The 25,277-nt window shown below is 33.7% G+C and overlaps 2 protein-coding genes and 1 pseudogene across 3 annotated transcripts; 1 reads left to right on the top strand and 2 right to left on the bottom strand.

Moving 5' to 3' along the window:
• The first annotated feature begins 7,154 nt into the window (after positions 1-7,154).
• LOC106415475 (amino acid transporter AVT1B) lies at positions 7,155-10,930 on the top strand. Its single transcript, XM_013856197.3, has 12 exons — positions 7,155-7,482; positions 7,570-7,844; positions 8,095-8,309; positions 8,436-8,459; positions 8,792-8,972; positions 9,311-9,530; positions 9,615-9,750; positions 9,977-9,996; positions 10,119-10,264; positions 10,351-10,394; positions 10,481-10,543; positions 10,659-10,930. The coding sequence occupies exons 1-12, from the start codon at positions 7,304-7,306 to the stop codon at positions 10,755-10,757; spliced, it is 1,602 nt and encodes a 533-aa protein (XP_013711651.1). The 5' UTR covers positions 7,155-7,303; the 3' UTR covers positions 10,758-10,930.
• A 1,030-nt stretch (positions 10,931-11,960) lies between these two features.
• LOC106416190 lies at positions 11,961-13,139 on the bottom strand (annotated as a pseudogene).
• A 7,547-nt stretch (positions 13,140-20,686) lies between these two features.
• LOC106412063 lies at positions 20,687-21,788 on the bottom strand. 2 transcript variants are annotated; one of them, XM_013852948.3, is made up of 2 exons: positions 21,588-21,788; positions 20,687-21,299 (listed from the first exon to the last, which is right to left on the bottom strand). In XM_013852948.3, exons 1-2 carry the CDS (start codon positions 21,769-21,771, stop codon positions 20,788-20,790), a joined length of 696 nt encoding a protein of 231 aa, XP_013708402.2. In that variant the 5' UTR covers positions 21,772-21,788; the 3' UTR covers positions 20,687-20,787. The 2 variants fall into 2 exon arrangements, with proteins under 2 accessions (XP_013708402.2, XP_013708403.1); XM_013852949.3 differs by having other exon boundaries at positions 20,687-21,296; positions 21,588-21,749.
• Between the last annotated feature and the right edge of the window lie 3,489 nt (positions 21,789-25,277).

Below are 25,277 nucleotides of genomic sequence, written 5' to 3'. Positions count from 1 at the left end.
CATTTTTTTATGAACTTTGTTCTATAGTTTTCTCCGAAAATGATTCTCTCTTTTTATTCATATTTTCTATTTTATTATATTGTATGTAAGAAATTCTCTAAAATATAGATTATGGTGCTCTAAATATTTCGGATTATTCAATGGTTATCAAATCATATAATTTCATATTTTATTAAATTATTGCAATATTAAAAGATCTTTTGGGGCAAAAAGGTAATAGTAATATCTAATACTATTAGATAACTGAGAAAATATCTTACGTTCCGACATATATGATGAAACAACGGATTAGGAAAATAGTGGGAAGAGTGGGAGAATCTAATTGTACACCTAATCCGATCCTAAAGGCCAATCTGAAGTCTGAACACGAAAGAAAAGTCGACACGTGTTAGATCATGCTATTAGATCTTCTACTGGTATTACAACTACGTAATCTGAGATCTAACCAACCAGAGAGCACCATGTGGATGCTTGACGACACATGCTGATGTCTAATGTCTAATGTCGGTCCGTTTACCGGTTAGATGAGTGGCTTGTCCCATATTGCCACTTGTCCCAATTGCCTCAGTTACAAGCTTTGGATTGTATGCTTTTGAGATTTTTTTTTGGAAGAGCTTTTGAGATTTTTTGCTCGAAAAAAACCCTAAAAGATCTATTCCAAATTTGCATCCAGATTCTTGCAACGTCTCAACCGTACATCAAATTTCATTGGTTGTGTTTTACTAGTAAAAAAAGTCATGTAAAAAACGGAGTAATGTAACTAAATCTATAGTCTATAAAGACTTGAGAACACAAGTGTTTTCATAGGCTGAATTAATGTATTCGTGAATCCTGACATGCTATAATGTTATGTGGTGTAGGAAATGTTTCTGAACCCAATTTTCCTAGAGGGAATGTTAGTATCAGCAAAGAGCTTAATGCCAAACATTATGTAACGATTGCTTAATTTTCTAACACTCAAAAGCCCTTACAGATTAAGTTATACATACTTCATTCTAAGACTTTTGGCCTTGTGTTTTTGTGATGGGGTTATCAAACAGAAAGAAGTATTCCAAAGTTTTTCTACAGTCTTGAGAATTTTTTACGTATTGGATTATATTATGATAGAAATATCAAACATAACACCTCAGATTCTTAATCTCACACCACGTTTAATCGCTCGACCAACAGACAAACTGCTTGTAAGATTCAAATTATTTGAACCAAGAGCCATGTGAAACGAAGAAAGTTAAGCGTAAACTTGTCGATTTTAAATTCGATTCATGTTTGAAATTAAATTGCTAAAAACATATTTATCCATGTTAGACCATTTACAATGGACCTCTTGAATAAATATTTCAACAGCTTAAACCAATGTAGTGGGGTGTTGAATTAAGAAAAAAATACAGGTGAAGTAAACACCCATTGAACAACTTCAACATGTTGAAGAAAAAATAGATAGGACCCACACTGCTATATATTATATTCTCATTGGTTGTCTACATTTTAGTGTTTTTCTATTTTTACCATATTCTTAGAACTCAATTATTTTATAAAAACATAACTTTTTAAAAAACTAAAAATTATAGCAAAATTCCTCATTTCTTATAGTCTGTAAATAGAGATTACTTTCATTTAATTTGGATATATATTAAAAACGTCACTTTTTCTTTATAATTTTTTTTTATTTTTAACCAAGTGTTTTGGTATTCTTAAACTTTTTTTTGCTAAATAGATATTCATTATAATCTGTTAATATCTTAAATAATTATTAATATGTAGCTACTAAATTTTTTTTTTTTTACGTCAAAAGACCATTTTATTACTCAAACTTGAGGTGGTCTAGGTAACCAAACCGGAATAGAACAACCAATAAAAAGTAACTCCCTATGGAAGGATCTTGCAGTCTTAGCTAAAAAAATCTGAAATCTGATTGCGCGCCCATGGAACATGAATGATGCTGAAGTTCGGAAAGCATATCTGTAATGTCTCTATCCTCTCCAATTCTGTCGCAAAGCTTGGCCAATCTTGAGGGTCCTTCATCATTGCAATCAGCTCCTTGCAGTCTGTCCCAAAGCTCTGGCATGTTGAGTGTTGAAGCATATTTTCCATCACCCACCGCAGTTCTTCTACTTCCGAATGCAAAGCTGATTCACGTCGAGTGAAATTCTTTGTTCCCATAAGTTGAATATTCCCGGCACTGTCCATCCATACCCAGCCGCATCCACTAAAGTGAGCAGAAGATGTCCAAGATTCATCTAACAAGCAAATATTACCCAAACATATGATTTAGGCTATCTCAGGGATATTATCTTGAACCACTGGTTGTAACACTGGTTGTACCGCTTCGTTAGCGTCAAACCAGGCTTGGCATTCACTCTCTGCATGTCGAACTAGCTCCAATGGATCTCTAGCTATTCCTCTGAAGAGTTTGTCATTTCTAGCCTTCCAAATATACCATAATATCCAGGGATAAAGATCCCTGTCTCGTTCTGGCTCGATGATGCTATTCTTCCTCCAAAACAGATAATCCATATTTGTGTAGACACTCGATACCAGAAATATATCAGGGCTTCTTGGAGTCGATGATAATGACCAAACTTGAATAGCTGATGTAGCTACTAAATTATAATTGATATGTGTGAATTAAAAATAATAAAGTAGGGTGTTGAATTTTATTAAACAAAATTATTGTAGAGTATAAAAATGAAAGAAAGAATTACACTGTAAGACAGTTTTAAGTTTTCAATAACAACATAAGACAGTTTATGCTACTTAGACACTTTTTCTTTTTCCAACACACCTTTTACTCTTCCCAATTAATGAATCAATTGAAATCTAACTAAAGTCTAACTAAATAATAAAATAATAATTTTGTTATTATTCTCTCTCTCTCTCTCTCTCTCTCTCTCTAAACTTTCTATTTTTTTCTAAACTAAAATCTGATTCTTCGTATTATTTTTTCAAAAAAACTTGCAATATAATTATTGTATATGTTTCTTAAGATATGTCAAGATGTATCTTTTGATGACGGTGTAATATTGGCATTATATAATAACAACATCAATGGTAGAGAAGTAATCAACTTTACGTAGCTACAGTGGAGACGTAGACGATGGTGGAGTGGAAGACCCATCATCCAACGGTGGAGATACAATTAGCGTCATGCACCTTCCTCATGTGTGGTATTATGCTTTGTTCTCTGTTGTGTTTCACCCACCGTTCTCTGCCATCTCAGCTAACATTCTTCATCATCTCAGCCACCATTCTTTGTCATCTGATATCGAACTTCGGTGTACATGTGGACATCGAACTCTGATGTACATGTGGATATTGTATCTTGGTGGACATGTGGATATTGCACTCTAGTGTTTTGAGATGAATTGTGATGTACATGTATATACCTTGATACATGTATAGCTTCACACATGTAAATACCTTGATACATGTATAAAACAAAGACTTCTCAAATTATAAAGCATCTCCTACAAGAATTTATCATTCCACCCACATGTGTACAAACTCACCACAAACATTGATGTGTTGTTCATATCTCACATACAACTACTATTCTTTTGATTCACTTACATGTACACATGTACACCTCAGATTGTGTACACAACCAAGTTGTATAGCCTCATATGTACACATCACGAAACCCCATGACCTTATTTAGTATCAGTGTATCCATCACACTCCATCAATTAAATATGTGCTTTAGTGTATAACTACATTTTAAATGGTTTTCTAAATATAGAAAGAAATAATTTTTGTTTCGGTGACCACAAAGGTAGGTTGTACACATGTACATGTTGTCCACAGTTATGATGTTTACATGTATACTAAATCTACATATGTGTGGACATGTTTTTGGGTTATTTTGTTTCGGTGTCTACAAACCTATATTGTACACATGTACATTAAATTCATATGTTGTCCACAGTTATGATGTTTACATGTACACTAAATCTACATAGGAAGAAAGAAAGCATAATTCATCAATCAGAAAGCCATCAATCAGAAAGCCACAGTTATGAGCCAAAAACCCAGAAAAAACAAGTTTTAATATCCAAATCAACGAACAGTTAATTTTGAAATAGCTATGTGAAGTTAAGATAAATGAATCACCTTTAATTACTTAGGAAGAAAGAAACATGATTCATCAATCAGAAAGAACTAGAGATATAGTTGACCAAAAAAAGAACCAGAGACATGAAAAGCAGAGGAGACAAATATGTGATTCACCTTAGAGATGGTAATGGGTTTTAAGAATCTAAGGATTGGACGGAAATTCTAGCGGAACTGCGTGACTCATAATTTGCTGGATTTTTTAATAATTGACTTATCTAGGTTAGGAGAAGAAAACCGATGAAAAAAAGTCAAAAGATCTAAGATTTATGTTTTGGAGAGTTTGAAGAATGAGTTTCTAAAATCAATTTTCTGTTATAAGAGAAAGAAAGAACGAGATTAATGGAGAAGAAAGTCAGGAGAGAGAAAATGATAGGTCTCACTGGTTAGAAAATGTAACTTTGGTTTGGTCTTAGTTGAGGACATCAAGGTAAATAACCAAAATAAACTACCCTAGTAGCTGAAACTGACTTATAATGTAATGAAATCTTGGAAACTGTCCTATAGTGTAAAACACTCAAAATGAAATGAGTGTTGAATAATATGTGGAAGAGAAAGAAGATGATGTAGAGTGTTAGAAAGAGAAAAGTAGGGTGTTGAATAAACCAAAACATCGTTGATAGTCTTATAAGAACATGGTTCTCAAAGAGTGATTAGATGTTAATTAATTACTAATAAAGTTATAGATGAGATTTTCACCTTAGACATTCATGTATATAGTTTATCATTATTTTGTCTAGTCCGACAACTTCAGTCAATTTGATGCAACCTTTCAATAAAGCAACTTTCCTACTCCCAGAATATTAATTCAAGCTAGCTTGTTATCTTTTTTTTGCTAAGAATGTAATATCATTATAAATGAAGAAAGGAGCTTACAAAAGTAGTAGCAGTCCTAAGAAAAACATACTTCCAAGGCAAAAATAAGCTAGCTTGATATCTTAACCTCCAAATATAACAGAAACAACCACAAACTCTTCCCTTAGGTATATATTCTGGCCGAGTATCCTTCCTGACTTTTGTATATTTCATATTTATTTCTGACTTGAGAATTAAAGTACTTTTGAAGGAAATGACGTTAGTGATCAAGATAAATTAGGTGTTAATATGGTAGTTTTCGTATAGGAGAGAGTTGTTTGTTCCTAACAAGAGACGATTTTATGGACTATTAACAGATTATTCTATTAATGTGAGGATAATTTGGTGTTAACTAGCCAGGTCCTTTAACTGATGAGCTTGAAATGTAATAGATTTTTGAACAAATTTCGGCGAGACTAACGTCGTATGTTATTTATAGTTCTAAGTTTTACTGACATATAATCGGACACAACAATATTAATATAAAACTTTATAATAATAAAAGAATTAGTGATGGGTGTTCATGTTTGCATGTGTCAAGCTTCTTATCATCTATCGCACAGATAAACATGAACCATCATAGATCGTCAATAGATTCATAATGCACAAGTGTGAAACTAATAATCCCAAACAACTAAGAACGTGCTGAATCTACTTGGAAAATAATTGAAAATAAGTACTATAACATGTAATGAACATGTGAAAACAAACATATTTATATAGCTGGAAGCGGCGAATAAAAAGAGATTAAATGTGGGCATGTTCATTTTTAAGTTTGATAACAAATATGTACAAGTTCTTGAGTTGTGACTTCCAGATACGGTTGAATCATTGCCGTTCTAAAACGTTAAGAAAACTTCAAAATATCGTTAAACAGATCCACATGCACACCATGTGGACGTGGTTCTACCCTTGCCAATACGGTTTTCTCATAGTTCCTTTTTAGTGTTATTAGGTATTTAGTGGTTCATTTGTTTTGCAAAAAGAAATAGAAAAAAAATGAGGAAATACAAAATCATATTGAACTAGATGTTTTATCTGCATATGCAGGTATAATCTTCTTACAAATATTTATTAAATCAAATCAGCATGATAATTTATTATTTATGTCTCAAAAAAATTAAATTATACATCAGATTCTTCATATATGATAAAGTTTTTCATTAAAAACACTCAAATATTAAAATATTTTAGAAAATATCTTTACGTAAATGTAATTACTTGATTAATATTTGACTATAAATTATAAATTTTTGTATAACTTAATTTGAAAATTTTATGATAGACAAATATTATTTCAAGATAACAACACAATATATATGATTATCTTATTTTTAAAAATATGATATTATTCATATAAAATTCTTTTTAACTATATATATATATATTCATTAAGATAACAACACAATATATAAAGTTATATATAAGGTTATCTTTTTAAAATTATATTATTAATATAAATTCATTTTTAATTATATAATAATTCATTAAAGGTAACATAGACTTTAGCCGTTCTAACTTTTAACGTGATAGCTTTGTTACAAAAAATTACTTTGCAAATAATAGTATAGATGATTTGTATCTTTAAACCTAATTATATGAGACTAAAACATAAAGATATATATACCCAATTATAATTGCATAAAACACAAACGCATATACCTTCAAAACAATCAAGATGATTATTGTAGGTTATATATATATATATATGTGTGTGTGTGTGACATTTGCAAGAAAAAATAATACAATTATTGATAAATTTTACATTTATAAAGTACAAATAATCACTAATCTAAATATAATAATTTGATCATTTATCTGTGCAAAACCAATAGTTAGAAGTAAAAATATCATTATAAGAAAATAATTTTCAGATAATTATAGTTTTATATGTATTTAGAAACCAAAATTATTTATATAGGATATTTTGGTATATTATATAACAAATAAATTGTTTTGAAGGAATATTCTTATTTCTTACCATTTCTGAAATTTATATATAGAGAAAATGAAAAGTTCAGTGTTTTTATGGTTTATTATATTTACAGTTCCAAATAAATATAATATCATTCTAATTTTGAAGATATTCAGTGAGTTATAAAAGGATAATGCATGAACTATAGTTACATTAACTTAACCATAGTTAAATCTGATTGCTATATATGAATGACTCACATTTTAACGGCTCTTTACCAATATAGTTGCCCTCGACCGGGTCTTCGTTTTGCCCTTTCACTCGCCTAGACTCCTACTTTTTCTGTGAATCAAATATTTTGTCTTTTGTAATTTAAAGATTCCACTAAAATCTAAGTTGTGTTTATCGGATAAGGGTTGTGAGAAAATGAATCACTCATCTTCTGATCAGAGCCTCTACCTTGAGAGTGATGGAGAGGACGAGAGAAAGAACTTGTCCGAAGAAGAAGATGATGGAGCTTTCTCTGATTATTCTGATACTCACAATCACAACCAACATCATTCTAAACCTAACTCATACTCAACGGCATGGCCAAAGAGTTACAGGTAAATTATATAACCATGATTCTCAAATTTGTAACATTTGATTTGGATCCTAATCATTTTCATGTTACTCTGTTATAATGTTGTTAGACAATCTATTGATCTATATGGAAGTCTACCATCTCCCAGTCCTGGTTTTTTGGGTAATTCTTCATTGTCAAGATTTGAAAGCTCTTTCTCGTCCTTAACAAGAAGACATACTCCAGAATCGTTACCTGCTGTTAGAAAACCTCTCCTAGTAGATGAAGAAGCAGCAAAGCGTAAACGCAGCTCTCATTCTCTACTTCCTTCCAAAGCCTCATCCAGGGTGTCTCATGAAATGGGAATCTCCAACGATAGCTCATTCGGACAAGCTGTTCTTAATGGTGAGTTTCATCAAACCACTTGGTAATGTAAATGGTGACACTTCCTGTCGGGCACAACTAACTGAAACATTGGTCTTGGTTCTCAAAATTTTTAAGAGCTAATTTATATATAAGCCCCAATTTGTAAAAGAAAAGAAATCATTAAAGTTCTTATTAAATATCTATAACCTCCAAAGTCTTAGAACCAGTCCTACTCCTTGTTAATTAAAATTACTTAAAAGTGATGACATAGATACACACACATGTGCAGGAGTAAATGTTTTATGTGGGGTTGGAATATTGTCAACACCATATGCTGTGAAGGAAGGAGGATGGTTGGGACTTCTCATACTCTTTGCATTTGGTGTTCTTTGTTTTTACACTGGATTGCTTTTGCGTTACTGCCTTGATAGCCACCCCGATCTCCAGACCTATCCAGACATTGGCCATGCCGCTTTTGGTACCACCGGCCGCATCCTTGTCTCCGTAAGTACAACATTTTATCGATGATACACTTAGTAAGAAATTCGTCATCTATTTACTGTAAATCTGAGGTTTATAAGATATCATTTATGTCATATTTTATAGTTATCGTCCTCTTTTTGATTGCAGGTAATACTTTATCTGGAGCTATATGTAAGTACAACTTGCAGTTCCTCCAATAGTTTACTTTATATTATTATTAATAAAGACAAAACACACATTCTTATTAAAGGGACCACATGTGGAGTAGTACAACACCTTTAGTCAGGGTCCATAGTGTCTCCCCCTCTCTTGTTTTTTACTTGGATTATTGGATTATTTGGTTATAAGTAATATTATTGTTGAAAATTATCAACACCACATACACTGAAACGCTATTGTAAATAGGACAAAAAAATTGTGCAATTGCATTGGATTGAATGCTAGATGTTCTTTTTGTTATAATAAAGATACAGACTTTATGTTTCAATGTTCTCTCTATGAAGGCTATGAGTGTGGAATACATAATTCTGGAGAGTGACAATCTTTCATCATTATTTCCAAATGCTGCTTTGAGTATTGGAGGGTTTCATTTAGATGCACCTCATCTATTTGCTCTTCTTACCACCATTGCGGTTCTCCCCACTGTTTGGCTTCGAGATCTCAGTATATTAAGTTACATTTCAGGTATAAACATCTAAATATGGCTCTTTGGATCTTTCTAGGACTCATCTTATTTTTTTTCAGATCTTTAGTGATTTATGAGTGAACATTCAGTTTTCTGGTTCGGTTCAGTTCAATTGTTTCATTTTAACATATTTATACCAAATTATAACTAAATTTTGATTTAATTTGGTTTGGAATTTCTGGTTTACTCGGTTTTCGGTTAAAAACTGTAATTAAATAGTTTATTGTAACTAACATTATATATGGTAAACAAAATCTAACTTCAGTTATATAATTTAGTCAAACGTATAAAATTTTACTGAGTTTCGGTTATAACTAATCATATCCTTATTTTTCAGCTGGAGGGGTGATTGCATCAGTTTTAGTGGTTTTGTGCTTGTTCTGGGTCGGTTTGATTGATGAGGTTGGAATTCACAGTAAAGGAACTCCTCTGAACCTAGCAACATTACCGGTTTCTGTAGGACTTTATGGTTATTGTTATTCAGGGCATGGTGTTTTCCCAAATATTTATACTTCAATGGCCAAACCCTCTCAATTCCCAGCAGTTCTCGTAACATGGTAAAATCTTATAAAGACATTACAAATGTTTAGAACTCTATATTTTCTGTTTTTCTGAAGTAGAGTTTTTATTTTACTTTGCAGTTTTGGAATTTGTACTTTGATGTATGCGGGTGTCGCTGTCATGGGATATAGCATGTTCGGAGAATCAACAGAATCACAGTTTACTCTCAATTTGCCTCAAGATTTGGTTGCATCTAAGATTGCTTTGTGGACCACAGTAAGTTTCGTTCCATACATCTTTTAGTTGTTACATGAGAAAATGGGGATGGTTCTCGTTAAGATGCACTAGAATACTTCGTTGATTTTGTAATATGTCAAAGGTTTTAAAATATTGATTGCATACACAATACCATGAAATATGTTTTTGAGCAAATGACTTAGATAGAAATATTACAGAAATACCATTATATATTTCATTGACGTTTCTCTAAACCCTTTTGCAGGTAGTCAGTCCATTTACCAAATATCCTTTTCTAATGATTTTTTCAGAATTCTTTACTTATTTCTGTAATTTCCACAACCTTATTCACATATATTCTCATCTTTGGAAACTGAAAAATTGTGTGGCCTTAATAAAGAAATCACATATGCTTTGACATTATCTCCGGTTGCAATGAGTCTTGAGGAGTTACTACCATCAAACCATGGCAAGTCACGTTTCTATGCAATCGCCATTAGAAGCGCACTGGCCTTCTCTACTCTGCTCGTTGGTCTTGCGATTCCCTTTTTCGGTAATCAAACTCAAAAAAATATAAAAAGGTGTTACTCTCATTGCAATTATATATTTCATATAGCTATTGACACTCACTTCTTGCAGGCCTTGTCATGTCATTGATTGGATCATTCTTGACAATGCTCATTGTAAGTTACCTATAAAGTTTCTTGTTATGCAAGCAAACTCATATATAGTTTGCATTTTCATATGAATGTTGTGCTTCTGGACACAGACGTTGATACTACCACCCGCTTGTTTCTTGAGCATCTTAAGGACAAAAGTAACCCCTACTCAGGTATACATCTCTTAACCGGGAAAACGAAAAACCAAATGTGCACTTGAGTCTCTAATGTCTATAAGTAGCCAATATGCATATCCTCTCTTGACAACCATTTTCGTGTGTGTTGTAGGTGGCGCTTTGTATCGTAATTATCACAGTAGGAGCAGTATGTTCAGCTATGGGCACCTACTCAGCCCTTTCAAAAATCATCGAGAAGTTGAGCACCTAGAAATGAATTATTTTCTCCATTTTCAATAAGTCAGTGGAGAATTATTACAGCACTATCACTTTCTTTAAATCGATTATTATTATCTTTTTCTCAGTGGGTGAACTTTAATTTATATCCACAACCACAACCACCTTATTTACATACAAGAAAATGCGAACAATTTTTTTTTGACATCTCGAATATCTTTTTTGTAAGCGGTGTAAGTTTACTTTACATTCGTGCTCATTTAGTTTTAGTCGCTTAATATGTAATCATATCTTACAACATTATTGTTCAACAAGCAAAATAAAATAGCCAAACTGGCCAAAGAACCGCTGCATCAAGAATTCAAGAGCCAAGCAGGAAACATAAAAAGATCCATGGATGATGAAGACTAAGCCTTATCTATTCAAGTCTCAGGCAAAGGAAAAAAAAAGTCTCAGGCAAAGGTAAATCTCATTCTCCCTAAGGACTCAAGGCTGCATTGAACGGTGCTAATGAAGATCCAAAGCCACCATCTCTTTCACTATGACTTCTCTGCTGGTTGCTACTAGTAATAAATAACGTTGATGTAAACCTTGTTATTGGTTTGTCTTATATTCTCGGACTTGAGAATTTGTTGCGCATGTATTTTCATTTCATCTTCTCTATTCTCATCAGTAGACTCAGGAGTTTATGTTTTCTCTCAACTTTTTTTACAACATTGTTAACCATGTTGGTCATACTGTCAAATATGAGGATTGCCAAGGAACTTATATATAAACTGGTTTTGACCAAAGCTACAATTCTCAAACCAAGACCACCAATGTGGCAGTCGTAAGTAGAATAACAACAATATATGTTTCAACGTCGTTCTCTTGTGCTCTATGATTGCTTGTATTCACATTAAATTATAATACCAATATTGTTTCTTAAAATATTGTTAAAAGTACATTATTGTTTCTAAACTAATATAAAAATACAAGGAACTATTTTATTTTCTACCCAGTGTTCAAGTTCTAGTTGTGGTAATTAACCAAACCCAGACCAAACGAGTTAAGGGACTGAACCCAAAAAGTCCAAAAACTCGATCCGAACCAAATGGGTTCCGAAGGTCCACGCCAAGTGAAAGTTTCCTGCTGAGATTATTTTCAGAAAATGAGAGAACCATTAATATGTCTGATTATAAATTACATGCAGCTAAAACAGTCAGTATTACCACAACAGGCAATCACATGAACCTACTACCATAACAACAATAGATCTTATATCTCAAAATCAATATGAAAACAGCATAGATGTAAATAAAAAGAAATAAGAAGAGAGCAGTCACAGTTCACAAATTGGATAAGCACACTGGAAGAAAAAAACCATTACATCAAATTGAGAATACAACCAGGTAATTATAAAAACAGTCCTCAAAATTAATACATAATTAATAAAAAGACCCCATAATTTTTATTTCACTTGTCGTTTCTTTTCTTGACCATCTCCTTGTACTTGGTGATGGAATCAATCCTTTGCAACTTCAACTGATGCTTGAAACGATTGATGAAGTCATCAGCTTTGGCGTCTACTTGTTCATCAGCCTCTTCCACCGGAGTCACCCTCGTGACTCTAACCGTCTCCGGCCGACGAGCTTCCACGGCGTCTTCCGCTTCTTCGAAATGAGAGAAAGGAGATTTGGTACTCGCTGACTTCTTCATCTTCTTGGGAAGCTTCGGTGGGATGACTCCGGCAGCTGGCTCGGTATCAGACTTCGTCCGAGCCACATGGTGCAGATTCAGCTTGCTGTAAACCTCCTCAAGGCTCGGACTTGTGTCTTCCTCTTCCTCGACGGCGGGGACAGACGGTTGCGGCGGCGGCGGTGGGGATTCAGCGACGGTGATGGGTTCTTGAGAAATGTAATTGTAGAGATTGAAAGATTTGATTCGGTGGAGAACAGAAGGAGATCTAGAAAGAAAAGGCTGGTTCTGTTCGATGGAAGCTGGTTCTTTATCGTCTGGAGTTGTTGCGACAGGAGGAAACTGGAGATGAGTTTTGTCTGGTGGGGAAGTGAAAGAGGAGAAGTTAATGGACTTGAGACGGTGAATCACGGAAGGAGAGCGTTGGATCTGAGTTTGGTTTGGATCGTTGGATTTGGAAGATAGAGAAGAGGAAATTGCAATGGTGCCAATTATTAAGTTGAGGAAGATGAATAGTACTGTCGGTGTGAACCAACTGTATATCGCCGTCACTAAAGAATCCGACATGGCTTGTCTTCTTTCGAAGAAGGGGGGTTGGGTGTGAATCTGGTTTCTGGGTAAGGAAATTAAAGATTCTCTAGTCTTCGGACGACAAAGTTTGAGAAAGAAGCTTCGAGTTTGGTGTGTATCTTCTTCCATATTTGGGCTCCATCGGACCGAACATGTTGCGGTTCAACCAATGAGACACAGACAGGCCCACTAGTAGACCGGCCTTTCTTTTTCTGTTCTACTTGAGGATAGAAAAAAACATAGTTAAACATTTGGTTATCTAATAAGCAGGAGATTCATAATGGCTGTCTACAAGAAAACATTTATAAAAGCATAGAAAGTTACTATATATCATCAAATTTTAGATATATACATATGGAAAATGTTCTCTTCGCACATGTTTGTAAATGTCTTGAACTCTTATGGAATTCATTTACTATGATTGGTTTGCAAGATAACAGCTGGGATCTGAAATTAATCATCTCCTACAATACCTAGTATAAGGCCATGAATATCGGTTGGACTAAAAACAGAGTCCTTAGGATATTTTAATCATATTAATAGTTTAGGACAATTATAAGGACTTTGGTTAATTTATGTGATTATTAGTGGGACTTTTGTTTGGTCCTTAAGTATAATTTTTTTTTTTTGCAGAAACTTAAATATATAAGATAAAACAAATTGAATAATTAATAAGAAAATCAAATTTTATTCATTTAATTAGGAAATTTCAAACATTTTATTACATTGCAATTAAAAAACAAACACAAATAAAAAAAAAGGAAACACACATTTTATTCATTATATAGCAATTTTAACCTTACTTTTAATTTGGAATATGTCCAAATTTAGCCCATATATGTTCAACCAAATCTTGTTTTAATTGTTGATGGGTATGTGGATTCCGAACTTCTTGCCGACGAGCAATTGAACAGCCGGTATTTTTTGATCTTTTAACAGTAAAGTTTAAATCCTCATCTTCAAATTCTTCCAGAGTGTTTGCATCTTTTTCATCTTCGACAATCATATTATGAAGTATGATACATGCTTTCATAATATTTCCAATTTTTTCTTTATCCCATAATTTAGAAGGATTTTAGACAACGGCAAATCTTGCTTGCAAGACTCCGAAGGCACGCTCAACATCTTTACGAACTGCTTCTTGGGTTGTAGCAAACTTTGTCTGCATTTCAGTTTGAGGTAGCCGAATAGATTGAATAAAAGTTGTCTATTTTGGATATATACCATCTGCTATATAATATGCTAGATGGTACTCTTTTCCGTTGACATAATAGTTGACTTGTGGCGCGATGCCGTTAATAACGTCATCAAAAACAGGCGATCGATCAAGAATATTAAGATCGTTCATAGTACCTGGAGCTCCAAAGAATGCATGCCATATCCAGAGGTCATACGAAGCGACAGCCTCCAAGACAATAGTTGGTTTTCCGGTTCCGCGTGAATACATTCCTTTCCAAGCGGTGGGACAATTCTTCCACTCCCAATGCATACAGTCGATGCTTCCAATCATCCCCGGAAATCCACGTTCCTCGTTCTCATATAGAAGTCTTTGCAGATCCTGCGGTGTGGGATGTCGTAGGTATTCATCGCCAAACAAGGAGATGATTCCCGCGGTAAAATTGTGCAAACATTTTCGAGCAGTTGTAGCAGCTAGACGTATATACTCGTCTACCATATCGGCCGCACCACCATATGCCAATTGTCGAATTGCTGCCGTACATTTTTGTAGAGGTGAAAGACTTCCTCGTCCGGTTGCATCTTCTGACGGTCGGAAATACGGAATTTCTGTGGAGAGGCGATGCACAATACGGAGGAACAAATTTTTATTCATCCTAAACCGTCTCCGGAATAAACTAGTAGAATATGCGGGATTGTCGGAAAAATAATCATTCCAAAGCTGGTTGTGGCCTTCCTCTCGATGTCTCTCAATAAAAATACGTTTTTTCCTCTCTTTTGGTTCTGGTATAGGATCATAGTCCTCTAAAAATTCTTCAATATGGGTATCGAAATCATCATTATCATCATCTCTGTGGTAATGATAATGAGATGAAGATGCCATTAAGGATAAATCAAGAGATGTGGTTGTGTAGTTTAGAAAATGAGGGAAAATAAAGAGAAGAGAGATTTGAGTATTTATTTTGACAAGAGGAAACTCATATTTATAAGCTAGAATCTTTATAACTCCGTGACTTGATAATGAAAGAAACAATGACATGTGATGGAGAATCTTGTCACGGGTTATTACATTTCCTATTAACATGTGATTGGTAGGTGTAAAAAACGTGTGTAACTACCACCAAAAACCAAGCATCACCAAACATGGATAGAAATAACAAGTCCTAAGAGTTCATATTACATTCCAACCATGGATCTTACACACCAACCATCACAGATTGTATACATTACAAACATGGATCTTAGTTCATACATATTACTAGCATTCCTAATTAAATACTACAAACATGGATACTACCATTACTACAAGAACCATAACACCTAGACCGAGCTCAAACCCATAACATTTTTTGGCCAAATCAGAGACAGTTTTCTCAAGCATAGTCACCTTCAGCTCCGTCTGGTAATGGAGATCTTTTACCTGGTTTAGTTCAGACTCGTAGTCACTAACACCGGCAATATAATCAATCTTATCTGATAGCAGAGCATACTGTGTACCTAAAGCTTTGATCTCCTCTGTCGCCGCTTTCTCCCAGCACTTGTATACATGGCAGTCTCCATCGTCGATGTTCTCACATGAGTAGAACCTTCTCCCCGTGATAGATGTCCTAAGAACCGGTTCTCCACCGCAGTAGCATTCCCTGGGGAAGCCGAACTCAACCTCCGGCTGCGGAGGGTACTGAACACGCGAAGCTTCAATCTCTGCTTGGTCGAGCATAATATTCATTTCTGTCGAGCAGTGGTCACTCTCTGTTGTGTTCCCTAAACCATAATCATCCGATTGAGACGGTTGCGTGTAGCTATAATCCAAACCCATGACCTGAGCATAATAAAACAGGACACACGTCAGTTTTGTATAAAAATTAACATCACAAGCATCACAGTTATGTTAACAAAACATTCTCATATTTTTAAACGTAACACAAGCACATAAAACATAAGAGAAGCATTATCATTATTTAAAACATAACATCACATATAACACAAGCACATAAAACATAATCCACGACATAAGCTACATTTTCATACATATTAAACAAGACAGAGTTCGGCCAAGAGCTTGTTCACAACGGTTTAAGACAGGTACTTAATTAGAAAAACTAGAAGAGTTCGGCCAAGAGCTTGTTCATTACGGTTTCTTGACTCTCACTTAGTGGACTGGTCTTAGCAAGGAGAGTGTCTAATATCGCCATCTTAGACAGCTTCTCCTTCCTAGCCAAATCTTCACACTTGAGCTCGTAAATGCTCTTATAGTCCTCAATAGCCTTCCCTTTACTACCATTCCTGCTTGCTTTCGCAGCTTTGATACCTTCACCACTCTTTCTCTTTGCACCGGTGGACGTAGGTGTGTTAAGGCTTATCCACTTTTGCTCGTGCCGCAAGACACACCACGCGTGCTCGAGGTTAAACTTGTGACCCTGATCAGCGTAGAAGATTTGATGAGCCACATTTAGTAAGTCATTGTCACTCTGACCGCTGGTTATTTGTCTCTCTGCAGCAGAGAATGCGGCACATAACTTGTTCGTTTGATCATTGATTCTGTGCCACCTCTGCTTGCAGTGAACATTCTCTATCTTCTCATGAAGAGTTTCTGCAACAAACTCATCAACGCGTTTCCAAAAGGTCTTTAACTTCATAGAATTTCCGACAACAGCGTCCTTTGATGTGTTAAGCCACGCACTAATCACCGCCTCGTCATCACGCGGCGTCCATTTCCTTCTCACACGTTCCACAGGTGTGTCCTCAGGTTGGGAAGGACCCTCAGGCTCTTGGGAACTGAAGGGAGGGTTTTCAGAGGCGCCAATGTCGACACTGGAAGGATAACTTTCATAAGGAAAGTTATCCTGAACATTGTTATTCTGAAGGTTGTTAAGAAGCCCCACATAACCAGAGTTTGGCCTATATGGATTTCTTGGATCCATTGGAAGAAGAAGAGAAGAGATTATAGAGAATGAGAAGAGATTTTAGAGAATGAGAACAGATTAGAGAGAAGGGAAAGACGATTTGGAAATTTAATAGGGGAAACTTTAACAAGTAATAACTCCAAAACCAACTAACCATTATCTACCTATGTCTAATCAGGAGTTATTACTATACTACAACTACGAAAGCTATCAGCTCTAGATTAATGGATCATTAAATTTTACTACGAAAGCTATCAGCTCTACTACAACTACAAAACCTATAGAAGTCTAAATGGAACAACAATCCAAGCAGACAACACCATTTCGTTAAAGTAACTTCTAAACCAAACTATAGAAGTCTAAATGGAACAACAATCCAAGCAAACAACACCATTTCGTTAAAGTAACTTCTTAACCAAACTATATATATTTTTAAAACTTGGTTTTTTTTTTTTTGAACCTGTCAGGTCTCTTGCACAATCGTTTACAGTGTGATTAACTACAAAAGTTATAAGAGTGATCAATAAGTGTAGTTACTTCAATACACATTAACAAGTGTTTCGTAAGCTATCAAAAACCTACAAACCATTTAAGCTATCATCTCTACGTAAATACAAATCTAAAACATATCATGTTTCGTAACAAGTTTCATAAACCATCTAAACTACAGAGCTATCGACGACACAATAACAAAGACAATTGTTGATACAAAACAACTACAAAGCTATGAACGATCATCATCATCATTCAATAAAGAGACAGAATGTAATATACTTAACTTATCATCACAACAAAGATTCACACGAATACAGGCGAGGAAACAATCGAGAAACTGAACCTAATCAACAGAACATATAATCAAAATATAGAATCTGGGAAACCAAGTACGACCAACTACATCGATAAAATGACTGTAATCTACCAAACAAATCCTCACAACTAAAATCGAAGAACCCATCATGCGGAGGAAGTAGATCGAGAACGACAAAGGAACACATACCTTTTTTAATTGAAAACAAACGGCGGGGAATGGGCTTAGAGACAGGCTCCGGATTGACTCGTGAGGGCTTCGTGACCGATTCGGGAGAGATGAGAGGAGAGATGAAAGGAGAAAACAGCGATCACGTCGTCGGTGTACTATCGCCACATGAGTCGCCAGAGATAGAATCGGAAGACGGTGAGATCGATAATCTGAAACGAAACGAGGGTTTCCCCTACCCGACGACGCCGTTTCATCTCCACTCGACAGCTGGCAACGAAGGACGACATAAGAACGACCTTAGTTAAGGCTCGTCCAGCATAATTAAACCCATTTTCGATTTATTTTTCGGCCCAAAATATGTAAGGACCATGATTTGGACCACCGATAATCATGGCCTAAGAATGGTTTCAATAATTACCAAAAAAAAAAGCCACGTTAGGCAAACACGCCTTGAAGCTGAACGTAACGTAGTTATACGTGAACATCATATATCGTCAATAGATTCATAATGCACATGTGAAATTACTAATCTCATACAACTTAGAACGTGCTGAATCTACTTGGAAAATTAGTACTAAAAGAAATAAGAAAGCATGTGAAGACGATGCTGTATTTTTTTTCAACTGACAGTATGGTGAAATATAGTCCTGAGCATTTGGGTCCCAATCGGGTTTCGTTTTTCGACTTTATCAAAATTAGTCCCATTCGGATTATATGAAAATTCGGTTCGGGACCTATTCAGGTTCTATCGGATTCAGGTCAGAGTTAATAAATCTTTAAAAAACTGGTACAACCCAATGTACTTTCGGGTTCGGATCCCAATTAGTTTTTTTGTTTAAATGTACCTGATTTATATCTATTTTGTAACCAAAAAATAAGTAAAATTGGTTCTTCAGTTTAAAAATACTTGATTTGTACATATTTTGTAACCAAAACATAAATAAAATCGGTTCAAAAAAAAAGAAAGGAACATCAAATTTGATCATTCAAAATCAAGTGAAAGGTAAACATAGTTATTGATCGAAAAAATCAAATAAGTGAAAGCATAAAACGAAAACCAAGTTCTCATAAAATGAAAAACATTATTCAATGAAAACAAAACCAAAATCTAAAAACTTCAACCTTCAACTATCAATCTTCATAAAATAGATAATCATTTTAGATGTTCAATATATTTTGAATATATATTAGGAATTGAGATCATGTTTGTTACAAGTTCTTTTTGGAAATTTTGAATGTTTCGTGTTCTATCGGGTATTCATTTAGGTTCGAGTTCTGTTCGGATAATACCCGTAACCCGAGATACCATCAAACAAGATTCATTCGGTATTAATGCCGGATTCGGATTTATTTTTAACGGATCGAATTTTCGGATTCGGTTTATTTGCCCAGTCCTACTTAAATAACTTAAATTAAGTTTTGGTCCATAGAAATACTATTCTAAAAAACAACTACATCCAACCCTATATTTAAAACAATTCTTGTAAAAAAACAAAACAAAACTTTCTTTGAGGTTTGACAAAAAAATAAAAGAAAAAAATTAATCTTTAAGATAGAAATCAGTCGGTCTAACGAGTTTATAAAATCATATATACACCAAATCTAACCAGTTAGTCTCGAAATAAAATACATATTTCTCATACACTATGTTGCCTTGATTTCCATTTTAACATGTAAAGTCCGGAGGCTGCAATTACAAAGTCTAATCGATTCATCACTCATTTGATCTTTTAATACTTCATCCTAACTGGGCCATGACCGATGATCTGACAAGTGATTTCATTTCACTTATTTAATTCTATTTTCACTACTCTTTTCTCTCTTCTCATCAGTAGAATCAAGACTATGCTTTCTCTCAACTTTTTTCACAACATTGTTAACAATGTTTGTCCCATCGTCGTGGGGATTGGCGGATTGCGAAGGCGCTTATATAAACTGGTTTTGACCAAAGCGAGACCTCTCGAACCAAGATGTGGCAGCCATGAGTAGAATAACAAGAATGAAAAAGATGCTTTTCAACGTTATTCTCTTGTGTATTCACATAGTAAATAATACCAATTTTATTTCAAAAATTAATATAAAAAGACGGATTGTGTTATGTTCTCCACAGGTTCAGGTCCTAGTAGTGAATATAATTAGCTACTAGATTTTGACCCGCGCTTTCAAAGCGCGGAATCGATTCTTTTAAAAATTTTATTTAAATTAATAAATATTTGTCTAATCTATATTCAATTTTTATAATCTTGTCTTCTTTATTTTTTTATTATATAATAATAAATTTGTGTACTAATTAATTAGTTAAAAGATTTTAAAATGGTAAACTTCTACTCAATAAATTTAATCATATTGTGATTATATATTTGCTAAGGTTATTTATTTACAATTTTAACTTATTAATTGAATATTATATGAAAAATGTAATAGACATTACGTTTTTTATTCTACATATTTTTAAATAATGCATAAATTTTAAATTATAATTACACAAATATTAAATAATAATTATGTATTTAAATTGACCTATAATTGTTTTAAAAAAAACAGTGTTGGACTTCTTTGACTTTAAGTTTTTAAATTATTGGGCTGTTTTGTTTAGTTGGACTGAAGCAATGTTGGGCTTTTAATTTCTGAAAACCATTAAAAACAATTGAAAAATTTATGGAAATTTTTGTAATTAATTGGAAAAGTCAGGGGCATAATTCTAAGAAGGATTCTGCTTTAATAGTATAGATAATACCAACGAAGAGCTTCTTGCTCTATTCATTGGATATCTTATTTCCAGCCAAATCATCAACAGTAAGGCTAAGAGAATCCATGGAACCTTTCTTGAATTCATCCCCACGAGCAGCGAGCAACTCCTCCACGCTCCCCGGTTCTCCAAACCAACCAAGACGGTCCGCAATCAAATGCAGATTATCACACCCCTCACATCGCACCACCACAACCCCCTTGTCGTATGATTCTCGGCTGGCCATCTTCATAGACCTCGTCTCACAGACCTTGCAGGTAAACACCATCATGAAGTCATGCCTCGGGTTTATTTTCAACTGGGACTTGTACTTCACAATCAGATCCTCAGCGGCTGTTGTTGCAGGGGAGGTGGAAGGAGCTTTGGAAAGCTCGGAAACAGAGTTTGAAGAGTTGCAGCAGCCATTGGTTACTGCAGCAGCTTCACTAGCCTCGCGTGATACACAGAAGTGCCTCTGAAGTAATCCCACATATGCATAATCTCTGCTCAAGAGTGGCTTTGATTGTGAAAGCCTACCTGCTGAGATTAAATGAGAGAACCATTTAAATGCCTATGATTCAGAGAACCAAAACATCAAATCCCGAGACCCTATCTCTTCTACACACATCTCTGCCTATGATTCAGTGATTGAAACAAAATCTAAAGGCCGAGTTTTTATGTTATGTCATGCTCTAAACTGTAACAAGGAATCAAAATAACAACGAAAGGATCCTTTTTTGCACATCGACAGCTATTACTCCTCGTGAAACAAAGCGAAGGAGGGAGATTTGGAAGATAACGCAAGTTGGAGAAGGGAAAAGATGATACCTTGAAACAGAGGAAGCCGAGGTTGTTGGTTAGTGAGGTAGAGAGATAAAGCGCGTCTCAGACTAAGAAACCTAGCAGCCATTGACGAGACCTCTGGTTGTGATCTTCGGCGACAAGTTGAGAAAGAAGCTTCTAGTTTCTTGTTTTTTGTCAAGAAACCCCAATTTGGTGTAATCTTCTTCATACTTGGGCTCCATTTTTGTTCCAACTAATGGGCCACAGGCCCACAAAACAAAACATATTTAACATTTGTCATCATCTAGCAACCAGGATATTAATGGTTATCCAATGTGATTTGTAATGGTTACGTTTTTTCAATGTTTCACTAATCAACAGAAAGCCACTTAAGCAAACACCCCCTTGAAATTGAACATAGTTTATACATCCCACACCACACCAACGATTAAACTAGTTAAACCATAGACGAAAAAATAAAATATGTGTGGTTGAGTTTAAATGCAAATGATGATGTTTCCCTGTATTTCATAGGAAAGATTATTAAGATCTTGCTTTTCAATAACGAAATGTGGTTGAATGGAGAGATTAGCTTTGTCGATTGACTTGTGCCAAACTTATTTTCATCATGTGTTTCAAATAATGCGCATGAAAGACATTGTTAAGGTCCTCTATGATAAGCCACTTAATTTGACTTCTCAGTGCGTCTTTTCCATCACTTTCCAATCCAATAACAATACTCTATGAGTCAGCCAACAGTATTTGTGATAGTACCTGCCAAACTAATAGGCAACACAACAAAGTATAATAGAAACAATAATCATTTTTGCGTACTTAACAAGGCACGTGTTCTTTCTCGCACGTCTATCAAAATCAGAAGCGTTACCAAATCTTTGTACGCATTCTTCTGTTATTCAATTATCAATGAATATTGATTGAGCATGTGGCTTCCTTTCAAAAGGAAAGAAAAAAAAAACTTACTGTAATGAATACAAATACAATAGTAAATTAATAAACATGCTAAATTAATAAATTTTATCGATTCCAAATTGGTTCAATTCAAAATATGACACAAACCGATAAGATAATAAGATAATTTATAGCACAATTCTCTCAAATAACCATTTTAAGTTTTTGTCACAAAAATAGCATCAAGTAAAAAAATGATCAAAATAGCCCATTTTTATTTTGAAATTTTAATATTTCTTTTTTTTTTTAATTTGAAACTATATCCCTAAAACTTCACCCTTTAACTCTAAACCCTAAGTCTAGATTAGTTAACTCTAAGGTAAAAATATATTTTTACTTTTAAATAAAACTTATTTTGGTCGTTTTCTTCATTGAGGACTATTTTTATGAGAAACACTTAAAAAATGTTATCCTAGAGAATTTCTCTAATTTATATCATATGTAAATACATAGTCCCGTTAAAATAATAAATTAACAATTTATAAATATACAGTTTATATAAATAAAAATAAAATATTAAATTGTTTGTTTTATATTTACAATGAAATTCATCTTTATATTTTTTAACACATCAATATATTTTTAAAATATTTAGTAAAATTATATCTAAGACCTCATTTAAATTTTATAAAACACTGTTTTATATACACCAAATAATATAATAAAATTAATATAAAAATCAAATTTCTAACATTTATTAATGTATATACAATAAAATTATCTTTTTATATTATAAAAATATTTATCCTAGAATATAATTTTTTAAAACTTTTGTAAATTAATAACTATAAGTTAATGAAATACTACAATTTCAACATTACTAACTTATAGAGTTTGTACCGTACTGCATTCGCATGGATACCTACATAGTTTAATGGGGAACTAGGATGTATAACCTTCAAACAATTAATAATTCACTAGATATCTAAATACCCTAACGCACTGATACACCACTTCTCTTTTATAAATAATAGCTATACTGCCCTTATGAATAACCGGAAACCTACAAACAAAAAACAAAATTTAATAATAATTAATGTGGCAAAGTTACTCACTCGTGTCTCTTAGTTAGTCATACTTTTTGATAATCACACATATATTTAAATGTTATTTTTATTAGTAAATATTAGAAAGATTAATCAATTTTGTCCAGATGTCTAGCGCGTTCCGACGAACTCTATTGTGTTCATGGCGAAGGATTACACTGAGCAGACACAAAAGCTCTTTTATTTCTTTTTCTTCTTATCTTAAATCATTGATTACTTACAATCATGCTTTTACTTTAATATTATGTTTTTGTTTCTGGTATTGTTTTCTAGATACAGTGGTGAAGAATAATGACGACGGATCGGTAAAAATGTCGCCTTGTCGGAAAAAGAAAGGAGATGAAGACGAGTTCTATATGGTGATGAAGAATAATGATTATGATCCTAGTAACTGTGTATCACCATCAACATGTCTAAAAAAATGAAGAGGATGAACTCTCCGTCCATACTATATTCGGTGAAAGGAATAGTATAGTATATATATATATATATATATTGGTTTACCTATTTATGTAAGGGTACCATACTATTTGAGACATATTTCTATATTATTTTTTAAGGATATAATAATATGTCATGTTTTCAAATTTGATAGTTCTCTTCTCCGTAATTTTGTGTGATTGATTGTAATATAAAATTCAGATTTTTCGAGTGCTGGACAAATTTGATTATTTGTAAAATTTGCTTACTGTACTACTTAGACTATATGGAATAGAAGATATACAACATGTTAACCAAGTAAATGGCATCCAAGTGTCAAATATTGAAAAACAATTTATAGATTGTATTTGAGTTTATAGGTTCATGCTTAGGGTTTAGATTTACTAAACAGAGGTTTGGGTATAGTAAACCATATTATATACATTCTATTTGGGTTTATATTTCCTTGATTAGGATTTAGTTTTACTAATTAGTGGTGTATCTTGTATTGTTGTATTTTTCGGGTGGGGAGAGCTTACTGTTTGCATTTCATACTATGGATACATCAATGGACAAATTTAATTATTTGGAACATTTGTTTACTATATTATTTAGACTATATGTAATAGAAGATATGCAACATGCTAACCAAGTAAGTGTACCTTCAAGTGTCCAATATTAGAAAATAATTTATAGATTATATTTGTGTTTATAGGTTCATGCCTAGGGTTTAGATTTACTCAGTAGAGGTTTGTGTATAGTAAACCATATTATATACATTCTATTTGGGTTTATGCTTTCTTGATTAGGGTTTAGCTTTATTAATCAGTGGTTGTATAATTTTCAGTAAAGGTTTGAGTGCGTAACCGAGATAGAATAGTATACACACAATCTGGTAAACATTAACTTCTTCATGCATTCATCTTCTTTTACTTGTGTTTATTTATGTGGTAAAAGATTAAAGTGACGTGGTTCTTTTTTTCTCGTAAATTATGCAAAGGTCATATAAATTGTGGGTCATATAAGTTGATGTCAACGTAACTCTTTATCATTTGTCACCGATAAATACACATATTTCACGTGGACGACGTGGACTTACCTTCTTCTCTTCACCTGCTACTTGTAGGACAGAGAGTTATAACCGAATGAAACGAGACACAATTGTTATTTCTCTAATTATATCAAAATCAATGACCTACACTTAAACTTAGATATCTTGTAAATTCTCTCTAGTTTGATTACTTGTGTGTGTTTTCATGAGTGCATTTTTTAATTAAAGACACTTAACAAAACACTTAAA

The sequence above is a fragment of the Brassica napus genome, chromosome A9, assembly GCF_020379485.1.
Source record: "Brassica napus cultivar Da-Ae chromosome A9, Da-Ae, whole genome shotgun sequence".
Classification (NCBI taxonomy): Eukaryota; Viridiplantae; Streptophyta; class Magnoliopsida; order Brassicales; family Brassicaceae; genus Brassica; species Brassica napus.
The sequence above is the reverse complement of the archived record's forward strand: the minus strand, read 5'-3'. Positions and strand labels throughout refer to the sequence as shown.